This window comes from Onychostoma macrolepis, chromosome 07 (genome assembly GCF_012432095.1).
Source record: "Onychostoma macrolepis isolate SWU-2019 chromosome 07, ASM1243209v1, whole genome shotgun sequence".
NCBI lineage: Eukaryota > Metazoa > Chordata > Actinopteri > Cypriniformes > Cyprinidae > Onychostoma > Onychostoma macrolepis.
The window spans coordinates 12,722,381-12,741,014 of NC_081161.1; the positions used below are offsets into that span (position 1 = coordinate 12,722,381).

At 36.1% G+C, this 18,634-nt stretch overlaps 1 protein-coding gene across 2 annotated transcripts in view; it reads right to left on the reverse strand.

Annotated features, from left to right (window-relative positions):
• Window positions 1–18,634, reverse strand: part of dennd4c (DENN/MADD domain containing 4C) — a 94,929-nt gene that overhangs the window by 13,993 nt on the left and 62,302 nt on the right. For both annotated transcript variants that reach the window (XM_058780757.1, XM_058780756.1), the window contains exons 16-19: window positions 13,185–13,317; window positions 9,059–9,265; window positions 8,283–8,411; window positions 557–704 (exon numbers count right to left, since the gene is read on the reverse strand). In XM_058780757.1, coding sequence (XP_058636740.1) covers window positions 557–704; window positions 8,283–8,411; window positions 9,059–9,265; window positions 13,185–13,317 — 617 coding nt within the window. The remainder of the gene's footprint in view (window positions 1–556; window positions 705–8,282; window positions 8,412–9,058; window positions 9,266–13,184; window positions 13,318–18,634) is intronic.

Here is an 18,634-nt window from a genome sequence, read left to right on the forward strand (position 1 = left end):
AATGTAGGCAAACTATTTGATTTTCCATAGCAACTTTTTCAACATTATGGTTGATTTGCAGTCCAGCATTTTCTTTATGTTTAGCTATTTGGAATTAAAAACACTATAATATCTTATGTAGACAAAATACTTCCAAGGCACTCATGTGGTAGGATAAAAAGCCTTTAATGTACTGGGCTTAAATAATTACAAATAGTTAAAAGTAGATCTGCGAGTTTCAGCAAAACAGCCTTCTTCAGGTCCTAAAAGTGTTGGCATGCCATTTATGAACATTAGACCTAAAATTATAAAGTAATATTAGTCTAGTTATTTACCATTCCACTCAGAAGAATTTGTAATGCATATTTTAACATGCTGGTAGGAAAACTCTACTGTTGGAAATGGCAAATGCATTCCCGTCTGACCAGAAGCGGGGATAAAGTGTCCAGAGGGGGTAATATCAAAAGCAGTCAACCACCAAACTGCATCCTGTATCTAACCATATCTAAATACCACAAAGGGCCAATATGTATAAAACATGTCAAATGCATGAGCATAGGAAGGAAGGAACTCAAACCTGTGGTTATCAGAGAAGGTCCTCCTTTAAGTGATGTTCCACGCAATGCCTGTTTAAACTGCACAACTCCTCGCACCAGGTTCCGCATTTTGGTCCACATGAATAGTCCACTACGGTTACGACTTGGCCAAGGACTTTCAAGGACAGCCTGGACAAAGCACAGCCATTTACAGGTCAGCAGTAACCATGACAATTTTTTTTCATAATAATAACACACTGACATTTGTAATGCTCCTGAATTTGTAATTCAATGGATGTCAAGTCATCATTATTTTAATAGTGCTTTATGCAAAAGATATTGTTTCAAAGCAGCTTCACAGTATTAAACAGGAAAGTAACGGAATCAGTGATGCAAACATAGAAAGACAATAGAAAGACGATAGCGTAGGAAGATGATGGCATCATTATTCATTAAGTACAGTGTTGGTTTACTTCAGTTCAATAAGTGTGTAAAGTTTGTTCACTAGGAAACAAGCTTAATAAGCAGCTCTACTGAAGACAGAAGTGTTGTTAATCAACTCAAGCTACAAAATATGTTGCAAAATTCATCAGTTATGAACAAATTCAATCTAACTACAAAGTAGAAGACACTAGTGACTGCTAAACTCTTGAGTGGAATAATCTTATCTGTCAGTGAAGAGCTTCTTTTTAAAATACACCTTTAAAGTTTGTGGTCTACAGATCAATTACTTAACAAGTTATGGAATTTGGTTCGTTCTCAAAAAAAAAAAGTGTGTGAATTAATTTGACAGAAATCATGTCAAAATAGATTGCGGCAATCTATTCGCAAAACTTTAGAGCAGGGGTAGGCAACTTCGGTCCTGGAGTGCCGCTGTCCTGCATAGTTTAGCTCCAACCCTAATCAAACCCACCTGAACAAACTAATCAAGGTCTTCAGAATTACTAGGGCTACAGGCAGGTGAGGTTTTTTTCAGGGTTGGAGCTAAACTCTGCAGGACAACGGCACTCCAGGACCGACATTGCCTACCCCTGCTTTAGATTATTCACACCAAACTTGGTGTGTGTAATGACAAGCATGACCTGTGGATATGCTTATGACTTCTGAACAGTGGATTTTGGTCTCAATGATCAGAAATCACGAGACTCCTTAGATTCAGTGCAGCATTTGAATGGTACATTTTCCAATGATCCAAAATAATGTCACCCATTTTGGGTGTCTGCCATTTTGAACTTTGTAGTAAAATGTGTCACTGGCGCTATGCCTTTTTAAAAAAAATGCTAATTGCTATTGATTTCTTTAACCTATTGTCATGAGACTGATTTTCATAGATTGCCTGGCCTGAGCCATGTTGTGTAGCCTGACTATGTCAAACTTCGTACTTCCGCTCAATTTCAGTTCGCTTCTGTACTCAGTCTGATATAGTAAACCATCTCCCAGATTATCTCCGGCTTCACAGCAGCTGGGCCAACCAACGAACAGAGGGAGGGCTGAGAGCCGTGACGTAGATGCTAAGCGCCGAATTTAAGATTGTAGTTTAGGTGAGGGAAATCTAAAACGACAGCGGACATGGAGACACGGGATGCTATTTACATATCTGTGTTTACAACGGAAGTTCGAGGCGGCTGAGCCGGCACATAACATATGTCATAACCAACCGTTATGTGATTGGCTTACGGGTACACCAATGATTTTAAACTTCATACAAGCGCCTGCCCACGAGAAAGTAAATGCTTGTCAATTATGCCCTTCCAGACTCTGTCTACGAAGCAAAACGAAGTAGCAGAGTTTGGTATTACCAGGCTACATGTTGTGAACATCAATACCAAATACTGCAAGCAGCAATTAAGGGTCAAAGAACAACAGTGGCAAAAGAAGAAGCTAAGTATGGCAGGGAGCACCAGACCAACTGCAGTATCTAGTAATTAATATGGCTTAAGTCGAAATGGCTGAAAAATCATAAATACAACCACTAGTAATATGATTTAATGGTCTATCACATTTGACTAATAGTTGGCAGCTTGGCACTAATGTGGTGTGGTCAGTGTGAGGTGACAATGTCACACTTACAGTTGAGGTCAAACGTTACCCCTAGCAAAATGTTAATTATCTTATTAAAATAAGAGGGATCATACAAAATGCATGTTATTGTTTATTTAGTACTGACCTGAATAAGATATTTCACATAAAATACGTTTACATATAGTCCACAAGAGAAAATAATAGTTGAATTTATAGAAATTGTAATGTTTCCTGCGCTTGGTTGAATAAATTATTTTTCTTTCAGTTGCTGGGGTGCCAGACAGAGTTTCTGTCATTTAGTCAAACCAAACTTGTCAAATCAGTCAAGAAACTTACAAAGGCCTGTGTATCTAAATAGCCACATACCTTTAAATTTGTGAGTTAGGAAAATACATTAGATAAACCTTACAAATAAAGAACCTTCAACATAAAAAAAAACCCATAAATCACCAATAAATCACCCTTTTCAGTTATCAGATCTGTATATTCAAAGTTATAATAATGACACAGAAAAGGAGAGGAATCAGTTCATTAGAAATTGTCCACAATATAGGCAATGTAATCCAGCCAAGAAAAATAGATCAGTTCAAACCCAAAACATTCAGTTCAGTTTCTGTTAATCATCAGTAAAAATGAACTCCCAATAGTCAAAGTGGCCAAAAGAAAAGGGATAATAATAATAATAATAATAATAATAATAATAATAATATCAGTCAACAGTATCCACAGCTGCTGTATTTTACTCACAACCTAATTTTCCAGAAAGTACGGTTTGATTCCGTGACTCTGTAACTCCTCGAGTGTGAAGATTGATTGGTTTCAGACTCCCGATCCGTCAATCCATGTCAGAATGCACACTTGTTCGACGGCATGCTTGCAGCGTTTAAACAACAATCTGTTTGGCACACAGCAAAGTGCGATGAAGCGATTAATACAGGAATTGAGAAGTTATGGGATTGCTATAAATCGCAGACGGACTTAACTTTCAACGTGGGTAAAACAACATAAAAGTTTACATCCCGTTCAAAAGTTTACATCCACTTGATTTTTAATACTGTGTTATTACCTGAATGATCCACAGCTGTGTTTTTTTATTGTTTTTTAGTAATAGTTGTTCATGAGTCCTTTGTTTGTCCTGAACAGGTCAACTGCCTTCTGTTCTTCTGTTCTGTTCCACAATTTTTTTTTTTTTTTAAAGCATTTTTGTGTATTTGAACCCTTTCCAACAATGACTATGATTTTGAGATCCATTCTTTTCACACTGAGGACAACTGAGGGACTCATTTGCAACTATTACAGAAGGTTCAAGCACTCACTGATGCTCCAGAAGGAAAAACTATGCATTAAGAGCCGAAGGGTGAAAACTTGGAAAATCATGGTTGTCTTAAAATAGACCAAGTTTGGTCTTTATATACTTAAATCATTGCTGAGATGCATCTATAACCTCATGTTCATTCTGGTGTGCTCTTTGCCAAATTTGTTTGTGTCTTATTTGAGAATGGTCTGACTAATAAACTTGAATTCAATAACTTTTGCTTTTAGACTTAAAAGATCTTAGCATCTTAGCATTCACTGTGGTTATAGTTGGGACTATCACTCTATCTGTGTGCCAAATTTCATTAACTTTGTTGCAAGCAGTTCTATGGGCTGAACACGAGTGGAAGAATTGGAATAAGAAGAGAGGGGGTGGAGAACAAGAACAAGAACAAGAACAACAAACATGGAAAAACAAGAAGTGCTTGGCCCCTAATTAGAACACCAATGACTACAATAGGTGCCTACACAGCTTCATTGCTTGGCCTCTAATTATGCCTACTTACAGGCTGCCATTTTCCAACTGAACTCCTCCTAGACCATTGGTCTGATTTTCTGATTGCAACAAAATGTTACAGATTATAGAACCCGAATTCCGGAAATGTTGGGACGTTTTTTAAATTTGAATAAAATAACTAAAATACTTTCACATCACATGAGCCAATATTTTATTCACAATAGAATACATAAATGTTTAAACTGAGAAATTTTACAATTTTATGCACAAAATGAGCTCATTTCAAATTTGATGCCTGTGATAGGTCTCAAAAAGTTGGGACGGGGACACGTTTACCATGGTGTAGCATCTCTTCTTTTCAAAACAGTTTGAAGGCATCAAGGTTATGAGTTTCTGGAGTTTTGGTGTTGGAATTTGGTCCCATTGTTGCCTGATATAGGTTTCCAGCAGCTGAAGAGTTTGTGGTCGTCTTTGACATATTTTTCATTTAATGATGTGCCAAATGTTCTCTATAGGTGAAAGATCTGGACTGCAGGCAGGCCAATTCTGCACCCGGACTCTTCTACTACGAAGCCATGCTGTTGTAATAGCTGCAGTATATGCAGTAGTATTTTTGCATTGTCCTGCTGAAATACACGTCACCTGGAGGGGAGCATATGTTGCTCTAAAACCTTTATATACCTTTCAGCATTCATGGTGCCTTCCAAACATGCAAGCTACCCATACCGTAAGCACTTGTGCACCCCATAGCCATCAGAGATGCTGGCTTTTGAACTGAATGCTGATGACACATTGGAACGTCTCCCTCCTCTTTAGCACGGAGGACACGGCATCCGTGATTTCCAACAGGAATGTCAAATTTGGACTCGTCTAACCATAGAACACATAGAACACTTTGAAACAGTCCATTTTAAATGAGCCCTGGCCCACAGGACACGACGGCGCTTCTGGACCATGTTCACATATGGCTTCCTTTTTGCATGATAGAGCTTTAGTTGGCATCTGCAGATGGCACGGAGGATTGTGTTTACCAACAGTGGTTTCTGGAAGTATTCCTGGGCCCATTTAGTAATGTCAATGACAGAATCATGCCAATGAGTGATGCAGTGTCGTCTGAGGGCCCGAAGACCACGGGCATCCAACAAAGGTCTTCAGCCTTGTTCCTTACGCACAGAGATTTCTCCAGTTTCTCTGAATCTTTTGATGATGTTATGCACTGTAGATGATGAGGTTTGCAAAGCCTTTGCAATCTGACGTTGAGGAATGTTATTTTTAAAGTATTCCACAATCTTTTTATGCACTCTTTCACAGATTGAGAGCCTCTGCCCATCTTTGCTTCTGAGACACTCTGCCTCTCTAAGACATCCCTTTAAAAGCTAATCATATTACAGACCTGATGTCAATTCACTTAATTAGTTGCTAGATGTTCTCCCAGCTGAATCTTTTAAAAATGTCTTGCTTTTTCAGCTCTTTGTTGCCCCCGTGCCAACTTTTTTAAAACCTGTAGCAGGCATCAAATTTGAAATGAGTTCATTTAGTGGATAAAAGTGTTAAATTTCTCCGTTTAAACATTTTTTGTTCTCTATGTTCTATTGTGAATAAAATATTGGCTCATGTGATTCGAAAGTCTTTCAGTTTTCATTTTATTCAAATTTAAAAAACATCCCAACATTTCCGGAATTCGGGTTGTATGTTGATAGACAAAACCATTATGACTTAACACATCAATGAGTTTGTCTCTCTCATGACTAAGGCATCTGAGACTGTGGAAAAAAAACAAACCCTGAAACAAATGTTTGACAGCTACATTCTTTTGTTGAACTAAAGAAAAATTCTAGAAAAACAAAAACAAACTCTTAGTAACAGAAAGATACTATTATAATATATGACCCTGTACCACAAAACCAGTCATAAGGGTCAATTTTCTGAAATTGAGATTTATACATCATCTGAAAACTGAATAAATATGCTTTCCATTGATGTATAAACCATAAGGATAAGACAATATTTGGTATCCGAGATACAACTATTTGAAAATCTGGAATCTGAGGGTGCAAAAAAAATCAAAATATTGAGAAAATCACCTATAAAGTTGTCCAAATGAAGTTCTTAGCAATGCATATTACTAATCAAAAATTAAGTTACGTTTTAATATATTTACAGTAGGAATATCTTCATGGAACATGATCTTTACTTAATATCCTAATGATTTTTTTGACAAAAGAAAAATCAATAAATTTGACCCACACAATGTATTGTTGGCTATTGCTACAAATATACCTGTGCTACTTATGACTGGTTTTGTGCTCCAGGGTCACAAATAAGACTATGCTGTAGCATATCAATATGTAAAGATACAGTGGTCTTCACAGGTCTGCATTCATGGCTTAAAGCAAAAAAAAAAAAAATCCTGAGCCTGAACTTTTTTCCGGGGGTGGGCCGGGCCGGGGAGTTGGCAGGCAGCACATGCAAAGCATGCAATGACTGTGGCAACTTAAACATTTGAAAGGATACTATGGCATAGTTATTGCTTTCCTTATTCAAACTGATTTTTTTTTGTGAATATATGGTTGACTTGAAGAATGAAAGCTATATCATACACTTGGAAAATTATAAGCTATAATCACCGCTTATCGACACTAGGGGTGTGACAAAACACTTGAGACAAAATACAGATACTTGGTTCACTAGAATGTGACAATATTTTAATACTATTTTTAAGAAATTTTCAATAAAATATTTGTCTTCTAATTACAAAAAGTCAAACAATGCAGTTGTAATTTGAAATATTTTAACTAATCTAGGGCTCTAACTAATGATTATTTTGGTAATCAAGTATTCTGATTATTTTGACAATTGAATTGAGTAATCTGATATTTTTAGTAACACAAACAGGCCTAAGTGAAAACCAGACTTTAGTATGACTATTTACTATTTATATATAAACTAACGATGAGGCAATAATAATTGGCTCAAATAAAATATCAAAACCAAGTAACTGCATGGTTTTATTGAACAACACTATTAAAACACATAATGCAATATGCCTATACATTATGAACATAACCAACTTAAGTAGCTTACATTATGTATTATAACAAATACCTGCAGAGGGCACCAACGGCCTGGTGACGATTCACTTTACAGCATGATTAAACGTTATTTAAATCCATAAAATTTTTATATTTGGCCACATGCAAACTAAGAAAGTTTTATTTTGAAATCGTGATGTACAATAAATGGCATATTTAGAAATGGGTCGATGTATTCTCCTGTATTGGCAAGGGTTTATAAACTATTTAAGTTACAAATCTAGTGAGAGAATGAACACTGTTTTCCCAGATGAACGTTAACTCAAATTCACAGCATATGCAGAGGAAGAGCCCCTTTCACACACACAGTCTGGTAAATTACTGGCAAGTTACCATTAGAGATCATGAGAGAACAGGACCTTTTCAAAAATCCCGGTAAATTTGTTCTGGCAATCATATCGTTCTTATGGAGATGACACAATTACTCTGAGCTATTGACAAACTCCGCTGCTTTCTAGTTTTTCCATGTTTTTTTTACAGTCTATGATAAATATGCGCTAGATGGACATCTTTGATCATTGCGCCTTGCAGCTTTTTCAACGTGTCGTGCTTCTCCATTCATCAGGGCTGCGGTGCTCTGCTCTGCTACTGGATACAATTATGCGTATCTCGTGTTTATAAGAGCAAACAATTCTGATTGGCTAGAAATGTTAGTTTGGTTGAGAGTGAAAGCTGTGCTCCTCTCATACCATTGGTAGGCGAACTCATGGACTCCAAAGTCATATCAACAAGTTTTTTTTTTAATGTAGGATTTATTTATTTTTTCTCGCAGCCAAACGCTGCACGCCGGAGATCCGGCACGGTGCTGGAGAACTTTAAGCCCTGTGCATTGCATTGCTGTGTTGTGCTATTGTGTATGTTAAGTAAGGAAGTGTTCATCACCTTGTTGTAGTATCCGTAAGTAATAGCATTGGGTTCAACACCAGCCTTTTTCATCTCCATTAAGACACGCACAGCCATGACAGGCATCTCCCACAAACCACACAACTGCATCACCACACGGTAACACACCTGTTAAACACAACGGTTGTGCTGTAGGGTCACACCAAGGTCTACAGACAGTCATTCTTTACATACACAAGTACATGAATACATGAATGAATACACAAGTCACGTGAGGCAATTTAAGTGTCATTTCCTGAAAGAAATGTGTAAGGAAGGAAAGAACTCAACTATAGTTTCAGATCCCTATGACCCCCATTTAAGCTCAGTATTAACATCTGTTTCAAGATCTGAACACAAATAGACTTTGCTAAATACATAACATGCTAAATACATAAATGCTAAATAGATAGTTTGAGATATATTGTAATCTGATCTCTCAAACCATCTTTAGTGGTGGTCAGGGATGCATATGTGTTTAATTAATGAAACATTATAATAAAATTCAGACCATCTAAGGTTTAGGGCACAGTTCACTTAAAACTTGCATAAAGAATGAAAAAGAATCCTATATCGTATTTAACTTACTTTACATTTGCTTAATTACAAATATTTTAGCTGCCTATATTTTATAGTGTAGCAGTAAAGTGAACTGCAACAATCAATAAGAGATCTAAATACACTTACAAGTTACTGTCAATAATAACTGAATAAATGCTGCAATAATAATAACAATAATAATAAAATATATAACAAAATTGATGTTATCTACACACCTCATCGAGCACCTCCACCTCAGAGCTCCTCATCTTGAGCAGAACACTGAAGGCCTGCTGCATGGTGCGGGATTTGGATTGGGCTGTACGCATGCTGGCAGGAAGACAGATGAACCACAGACTGTAGCAGTGACTAAACAGACACTTTGCCCACTGGGGTGGATTGGAATAGAAACGCTTTGCCAGCTTGTAGGCCATTTTGATTTCCTGTTTGGAATAAAACAGTAATGCTTCAGGTTCAGAGACCACAAAGGGGTATTGAAGGGCATTCCCTGTTAAACTGCTTTCAGGTTAAAAGGAACAATTTTGTCTATATTATTAGATCAAACCTTTGTACCCTGTTTGTGCACTTTTTTGTGCAGCATTTTTCTTAAATTTTATTTTTTATTTTTTGGAACTCGACAGCTGTAGTCACCATCCAGTTTCAACGTATTGAACAGAACAGCCTGTACATACTATAAAGAAATCCCTTTAGTGTTGCTGTCAGGACTCTGGTTTGATCTCTCCTTGTGTTTTCTTTCCTTTTGCTTTGTTTCTGTCTCTTCCATGTACTATCATCACTCACCTGTTTCTCCTTATCTCTTAATTTCTCCACTATATGTATCCTTCTGTGACTGTGAGATCAGTGGTGGCTGGTGGCAAATTTTCTAGGTGGGGCGCCGCATCCAAACATTTTAGCATACATCCCAACATGATTTATCCCAGTATAACAAAAAGAAAAGGATTAAGACATGAAACATTTTAAATAAAGAAAATTGTTTTCCCAAATTCAAGATTGAGGATGATTCTCACAAAACTATAATTTTCTGCAAGCTTTTTTTCAAGAAAAATGAAAACATTGTTTTTAATTTTAATAATAATAATTCAAAATTGATGTATACAGTGCAACATCAAAATATGTAAGAAAAATAAATAAATGTTACATTTATTTAAACCATTTTCTATGCATATATAAATAACTAAATGTCAAGCTGCAGTACCAAGCAGGACCAAGCGGATCTGTATTCAGAATTATTAAACAGAGCAAAACACAAATAATAAATAAATAAATAAAAACATGAATTTGTTGAGTGTGGTGATCTGAAGGCAGCTCAACATGACTGACCAGTGAACAGTTCCTGCGTCAGAGTGAATGTTGATGCAATACACCACTGAACATAGCAAACTCCTATAAAAACACGCTTCTTCAGCGAGTGTCCATTATAAAACACTTGCCAGACATGCGATCATACTGAAATGTGTTCATAAAGCTATCAGAGAGCGCGCATACACGGTTTGTTTATTTGCACTAATAAAAACAGACTCGTGCGCGTCTAATAATGTAAGTTATGATTCATTTATGTCATTGACTGTAATCGTCTTTACCTCCATTACAATCGCCATCCATCAAAACTTCAGTGGTAAGATAATAGTTTGCTTTATTCAGCCCATACAGACTAGACCTGACTTCGTATTTCTTCTTACCGGTATGTTGGTTTCGACCAATCGCTGCACAAGCATGTGCATTACGTTACGCATGATGACGAAAGCACGTTAGTGCTAGCCCTAGCTTTTACTCTGTGCTACACAGTATTATATAGTATTTTAGAGTTTTACACATTTAACAGGTGTGTAGTATTATTTATGTCATTGTTTACTTTGCATTAAAACATTAAAAGTGGTAGCCTGATCAAAACATGGATTTATATGCTAAATGTAATTATTGTCACAAATACAGAAATATACACTGAAAATTCCTCTAATAAAATTAATGTGGTCACAATAGTGACAAAGTAAATATGTGTTTAGAAAACAAGGCCCAGCCTATAACACTCATTTTTACATTCACAGTAATCCACCTTTTTGATCATTATTTATTTCATAGCATAATGCACACCTCTTTAAATGTATAAATCTAAAATACAGTCTAGTATTGTACAGTACAAAGTAAGCACACTTCAAGTACTGCTGTTTGTATTGATTAAATGTTATAATGCTATATTATTATCGTTAATAATGTTACCGGTTATCTTCATTCACAAGTGAAAATGTCACAATTCCAGCTTTATTGGGCAACAGTGCCAACGGTCCCCTTTGCGCCACCTGATGGTGATTTCGAGAACGAGTTTCACAAGTGACTGGGTGGTATTTACGAGCAGCTGTAATGGCCATTTTGGTTGACTACCTACTGTAATTAACATTACTGATAATTATTTGTTTGTTTATTTATTTTTTAGAAATGTAAGCTCTTTATTATAATTGCATAAATGTTCTTAAAATAAATAAAATTAAAGGCGAATTTGAAGTCCAACCATAAAGATTGGGAATGAATGCAAAAAAACCTGACATCCTAAAGCTTCTAATGAAATGTTCACAGAGGGCGAAGTTCAAAATGAATCTAGAGATCTAAAAACAGCAGCAAAAGTCGTCATAGTTGGGTTAACTTCAAGAGCAGTGAATGGGAGAGCACCACAAATATATTTTTTGCATTCCCATTTGCTCAAATAGCAAAAGAAAAACTCCACATTCGTGTTTTAATGACTTTCAAAAAAAAACTGGAAAAAATTGAGAGCGGCTGATAACGGCAGTCAGAAGAGAGAACGATGTCAAATTTACCATCCCTCCCATAGACGCTGCATTAGGAAAAAGCCTTGCATTAGCGTTAACTAGTTTTTTTTTTTTCTTTTTTGTAATTTGATGCAAAGGTGATATAATACAACGTATAGTGTTATAAATGTACATACTTAAAAAGAAAATTTATAAATAAAAAAACTTGAGGATTTATGATGCGGATGACCATTAAACATGTCATCACAGTCTTGTGAAAAGGGTCCATTACTGCACAGACTCAGGCTCCAACTGACGTCATCAGCACAAGATGACTGCAGCCACACCTGCAATATTTTGGCTTTACTTTTCTATAGTAAAAGGAAGTAGAGAAGCGTCATCCATCTTTTATACAGTCTATGCAGCATACAATGTCTTACACACTGAAATACCACTATGGTATCTCCAAAGAGCACTCGACCACAGAAATAGCAACAGTTGTGTTTGGGGAAGTTATTCTGTAGTTTGTTAAGATCAGCTGATCTTTGTTTACTTTTTAACTGCTACATGCAGAGCAGAGTCAGTAAGAGCAAAGCACTTCTCAACTCTCGAGTGCTTGAGTAACTGATATTATGACAAGCACACAGACAGCCTGAAATAAAAAAAAACTGTCATGGAGACATTAAACTGGTAGCCAATTCATTTACTATTGACCCTACACTACCAGTCAATAATTTGGGATCGGTTTAATCTTTCTGAATGTCTCTTTTGCAATTAATTAGTCATTTATTTCTGATTTATTTTTTTCTTAACCCAAACTTTTTAATGGTAGTGTATCACAGTTTCCACAAAAATATGAACATTTAACATAGTGAATACTTCCTGAAATGGTAAAACACTGGAGAAAAACAGATTTGCATATATGTTTACTTTAATTTTCTTTAGAGAGAAGTATTATTTTCTTTTTATTTCATTAAATTTATTTTATTTATTATTATTATTATTTTTAACCAAAACAGGGTGGGTGTGACCACTATGGAGCGCTATAAACATATTTATGTTTTATTCATATGAGAAGCCAGAGGGCGCCATCGTGCAAAAAACCGTGCAGAAAATCTAAATATGTCTCAGAGAAGTAAAATAACTTAAAAGCTTCCAGGAAATAGCTGAAATGCATCTAGCTACCACTATTAGATAATGCTTTGATTGATCAAACATGAAGACAATAAGAAGACAAAAACTAACAACTATGACAATGTATGTACACAATAAGTGCATTATATAAAATTTTAACTTAAAATTAAGGACATAGCAGTTAAGGCCACATAACATGAAGCGGGACTGAATTTTTAGTTGTTATATTTCTTAACAGCTGTACTTTTAAAGGTGCTAATTTAGAGTCATTATGTCACACCTTTGCCATGAGTGCTGAATTTTGACTCATGAGTGTCAAGTTAAAAACAACAGAACATTTTTTAAGACTCTTGTGTAAATGTAATGTGAATCGGTAATGCACAGTATATTCAGGAAAAGTCTGGGTACGATAGCATACCAGAATTTCTAGTATGGCATACGATCATTTCTGTAAGAAATTCTTCACCTGTTTGGTTCTCTTGGCTAACAGGGCAGGGCTGCTGGACACACTGGCCCCTGCGGCTCCTGTACTCAGTGCTGGTCTCAGCTCTTGTGGATGATCAAACAGCTCCAACCGTAAACTAGGGAAATTCTTATAACTGTGGAAAAACAGATGACTTATAATTAGAGGAGCACAGAATAAAATCAGAGTGCTAACATAAAACCTCAAAATTAGTCTGTGGTCAATCGGTCAAGTCTAGTCAATACAGTACAAACAGAAACACAATACAAAAGACATTAGACCTGGGTCATTCCCTCTAAATTTTATTTACTTGTGTCTTATTTTTACAGATGTTTTAAAACATAATTTTTTACACATGGCAGTGGTATGGTATGGCAGTACCATTCTGTTTATCAAGACATGGTGCTCAAATTCTAACATAAAAAATGGCCATTTATTAAGGTGCTGTTTTTAACATCGTTTACGTCTGTCTGGTGTTTTGAATATGCTTAAAAGACGTGTAAATTCGTCAGTCAATACCACTTCTGAGTGTTTTTTTTTCTTTTTCTTAAAACTGTGGTGTACCAAAGTCTCAAAAACATTGTTTGAAACTGCTTAATTCCTTTTTTTTTTTGTGTGGTGTTTTTGCCTTTATTATGACAGGACAGTGTCAAGATGACAGGAACCAAAGTGGGAAAGAAAGAAGGGGAAGGGATCGGGAAAGGTCCTCAAGCCGGAATTCGAACTCGGGATACCCGTAGTGGAACAGTGCGCTGCCCATGTGGCTATTGCCGCCGACACCGCCCCACGTTCCTACCATCTCAAACATGTAACCAATCCCGTCAACTTGCTGGGATGGACTTTTCTTATAATTATCTCAACTGGTCATAAGTTTACAATGTGCTTTTACAGTGTTGAGCAATGTAGCCAATCACAGACATTTCTGTTGTTTTGTTGTTGCTTTTTTGAATGCAATAGCCAATTAGAGGTGTTTAGACAAAATCCACTCACCACTCAAAATGGCAGATTTTTGTTCAGTGCGGAGTTATGCATGTATGTGAATCATCTCATTAAAACAAACGTGTAGATGCAATGTAAATGTGAGATTAATTGTGCAGTGTTGTAGAGCTTAGAGCTTCACTGATTACAGTAGAACATTGTAGCATTATGCTAAACTAAGATGAATGAGAGCTTTTTAGTGATTTCAAGGGGAGTGCTCTTTGTAGGCTACAATTTCATTCAGAATTTAAAAAAAACAAACAACAACAACAAAAAATGTATTACACTGGCACATTCACTCTTCGAAAACGATTTGTCCAATATTGCCACTTGCCACTGTGCAGTGTTTACTACTTCAATTAACTGAGTGAAAGTGGAGCAGGTCCTGGCTGGCGTGATTGAGGATAATCGGGAACTAGTTAGCATATTCATGGATCCGCATTTACAAAATCAAAATAAATGTATTATTATTATAAATGAGGTAAGTTTTTTTTCTTCACAGGAAAAGAGCATTTCAATATGTCATTTTGCTTTTCAAAGATGAGTTTAAAGGGAGAAAAATAGACTGCAGAATTATTCTATAGTTCATTATCTTTTCAAGCATTATAACATGACACATCTTTATTGACCTTTGCTCTCATACACAATAAATATATGAAAGCATTGTAAGAATATCAACGGTAAAACTAAATAAATAGGTGCATTGTTGTGTGCATATAAGAGTTAAAGACACTGAATGGGACTATTTAGTGCAATGTAGTCCATGTGCAAAGTTGAAAATAATTATTTTGATGACACCATTTTATATTAGATAGATAAGATGCGAGTAGTTTGGATGCTGTTGTATATATAGGTTTTGCTGCTTGATATGTTCAACGGGTAAAAGGAATTTGATATTTATAGGCATTTTTATTTACATTCTTGCCTTGCAACCTTCCCATTTTACATTTCAATTTTTATATTTACATTCTGTAGACATTTCAAACTCGAACCTGAAATACGAATGTCTTAGTGTTTTTCTCCTATAATAGCAACTTAACACAAAATACCACTTGAAAAACAGCCTTGGACTACAGAATGGTCTTCATTTCTGTAAGAAACTGAAAAAAAGAAAAGTTGTATATGGGGTATATTTGGGGGAGGGTAGGACTGGAAGAACAATAGATAGAGAAGCAGAGAATAGAGAGAGAGAGGACTATTATAGTGCAAAAAGTGCTAGTGGTGAGCAAAGTGCTTGGCCAGTCTCAAGGGCGGACTGTGAGAAACAGACAAGCACTCAAATGAGCCAACAGAAGCATGGCAATAGATTATTCTACCCTTGTGCTAATGGATAAAGATGCTTTAGATGTGATTAGGGCTGAGGGAGATGTAGGGGCAAGAGAATGGCAGCCAGATAAAGTGGGTGTGGACAATAAAGTTCAATAAACAAGGTTGCCTTGAAAAGGAATAATCATAGAGGTGCAAATTAAATTAAATTAATTATTTTTCTAAAGTTAATTATAGTATTTGTTTCCAGTAATTTATCTTCTACTCCCAATTTACTAGATTTACTAGTTCCCTAACAGGGTGTCAACTTCCCAGGTCTTAAGATCTTAGTTGATGCTAATTCAAATGGTTTGTTCAAGTCTCCATTTGGAGAATGTTTATCTTTGTCTGAGTACTTAAGAAATGGTTGCAAAAGCTCGGGGCGATTCTGTAGCCAGGTAAGCCCATCATTTGGAGTGCATTCCATACACTCAGCACTGTGTATGTTTTTGAGGTATTTTTATTCAAACTACTTTATTCAGCTTACTTAGGCTCAGAAATGAGAGAAGTAGTAGGCGCATCTTTTAAGACCACCAGTCACTCACCCATCTTAGCAAGCCATAAGTAAACATTATTAGTAAACCCTGCAACCGCTAACTATGAATGGATGTGTGACAGTATGGAAACATAAATCACTACCTGACTGAGCCTGTTTTTTCTCCACTACAATCATCTTTTGGTTCCTTGCCACTGTCACCTTTGGCTTGCTCAGTTGGGGTTTAAAAGACAATTAATACTCAATGTTACTGAAAAACTTTTCAACATTTACATTGTTATTGAACTAAATTTAATCAATATCCAACCAAACTGAGCTAAATAATATAATGACAGAGGAAGACATTGTCTTCGGTCAACTTATAAAAACGGTTTTACAGCTGAAATTGAATTTGTTTAATAATTGATGAATTTTAATTGTTATTTTCCTGTTTACTACTGTGAAGCTGCTTAGCAAAAAGCAAAAAACAAAACAAACAAACAAACAAAACCCTGCCTTTTTCCATCAAATTTCTTATTATGTGGAAATATTTGTACGTACATAAAAAGATTCAACAACTGAGACAAAAACGGAACAAATTTCACAGACATTTGATAAACAGAAATGGAATAATGTGTCCCTGAACAGAGCGGGGGTCAGCATCAAAAGTAGTAGACTTTAAGTAGCAGTCAGTATGTGGTATATCTACCAGCTGCTTTAAGTACTGCAGTGCATCTCATCTTTATGGACTGAAAAATATTTGCCAGCTCTTGCTGTGAGATGTTAAGCCCAATTTATACTTCTGAGTCGAACCTACGCCGTAGCCTACGCAGAGATGCACAGGCCTGCGTTGTAACCTATGCCGTACCTGACGTGCACCTCTCCAAAAACACAGCAAGCGCTGTGATTGGTCTGCTAAAACCCCTCCCTCCATATGCACTTGAGTTTTGTGTGCGTTTATGAGCGCTGTAATATAGTTTAAATGTCACACCTTCTTATTTAAAATAAAACAAAGCAAAGAACAAGTGTCTTATTTATTATACTATAGCATTATACATCAGTAGTTGTCCGCGACAAACAATGTTGATCTGCCGTGGTACACGTGCTTGTGGAGATTGAAAGAATACCATCTTCTCCTGTTCCGTTGTTGTCCCCCTTTTTGTTGTTTTAAATAATGATTTGATATTTATTTACCACCGTCACGGCTATGCTTGTCTGACGACGACGCAGAAGTATAAATGAAAACCGACGCACAACTTACGGCGTAGAGGCTACGGCGTAGGTCCGACGCAGAAGTATAAATTGGGCTTTACTTCACTGAGATGGCACATGTGGTCTAACAATCAGCTGTCCTTCCTCTCTCCTTGTAGCACTGTTACAGGCCTCTTACAATACAGATATTGCAGTTTATTGCTCTTCCTACCATCTGCAGTCCTCATGCCTCCCTGCAGCAGGACTATGGCATGTTCATGTAGATGAATAGAAACCCTGGGAATCTTTCTTCCTCTCTTTAATATCCCTAGTTATTGGAACTTGACTTTTTTTTTTCACCTGTAAACTTGTTAGTGTTTAAGGAATGTTCCACAGATACATGTGCAATAATTGAAAAACTCTTCCTAGTAAAGATCTACAGTTTATTTGGATTTTACTAATTATCTATAAAATAGTTTCCTAAAAATTAACATCTCTTTTTTATTTTTTTCTTTGCTGAAAATCTGAATATAAGTGTGAATTGTGAACATATAGTTAATCATTTAATTTTAAATACATAATTGTAAATCTGAATATATATTTTTAAATCCTTAATGTATAAATGCAAATCTGAATATTGTATTGTCTTCATCTCATTATAAATATATTTTTATCCTAGCTATACTAGCCATCTAATCTTTGATATTACAAATACACTCCACTAACTTGGCAAGTTGAGAGGTTTTGTCAGGTCTGGAGGAAATATAAAACAATTTATCACCTGCATAACAGTGGAAAATAATGCCGTGGTTTCTGATAATGTCCACGAATGGAAAAATATTCAAGGAGAAAAGTAAAGGACCTAAAACCTGCCAACTTGAAGGTTTTTGAGATGTGTCCAAAAGAAAGTAAAGCGGTAATGGGGTCCTATTATGCTTTTTCAGTTTTAATTAGTGTGTAATGTTGCTGTTCGAGATTTAAAAAGATCTGCAAGGTTACAAAGGTCAAAGACGACTCTAAAATCTTAATAGAAAACATTTTTTCAAGAAATAAAACAAATGGCTCATTCATTGTCACTAATTTAAATAATTCCCACCCAATGAATATGCAAAAAAAGAGGGCGAGGCCTGGTTAAACTGCGGTAGAAAAGTCAAAGAAAAGCTGCTTAAAGGGATAGTTCATCCAAAAATGAAAATTCTGTCATTAATTACTCACCCTCGTGTTGTTCCTTACATGATCAAGGTCCAGAAACATAGCAAGGACAACGGTAAAATAATCCATGTGACAGCAGGGGTTCAACCGTAATTTTACAAAGCTACAAGAATACTTTTTGTGCGCAAAAGAAAACAAAAATGACTAGACGCAAACAATGTATCATTTTGTGCTTCGAAGATGAACGGAGGTCTTACAGGTTTGGAACGACATGAGAGAGTAATTAATGACAGAATTTTCATTTTTGAGTATGCGTATACTTTAAGTAGCATGTTGTCACCATGGCAAAGAG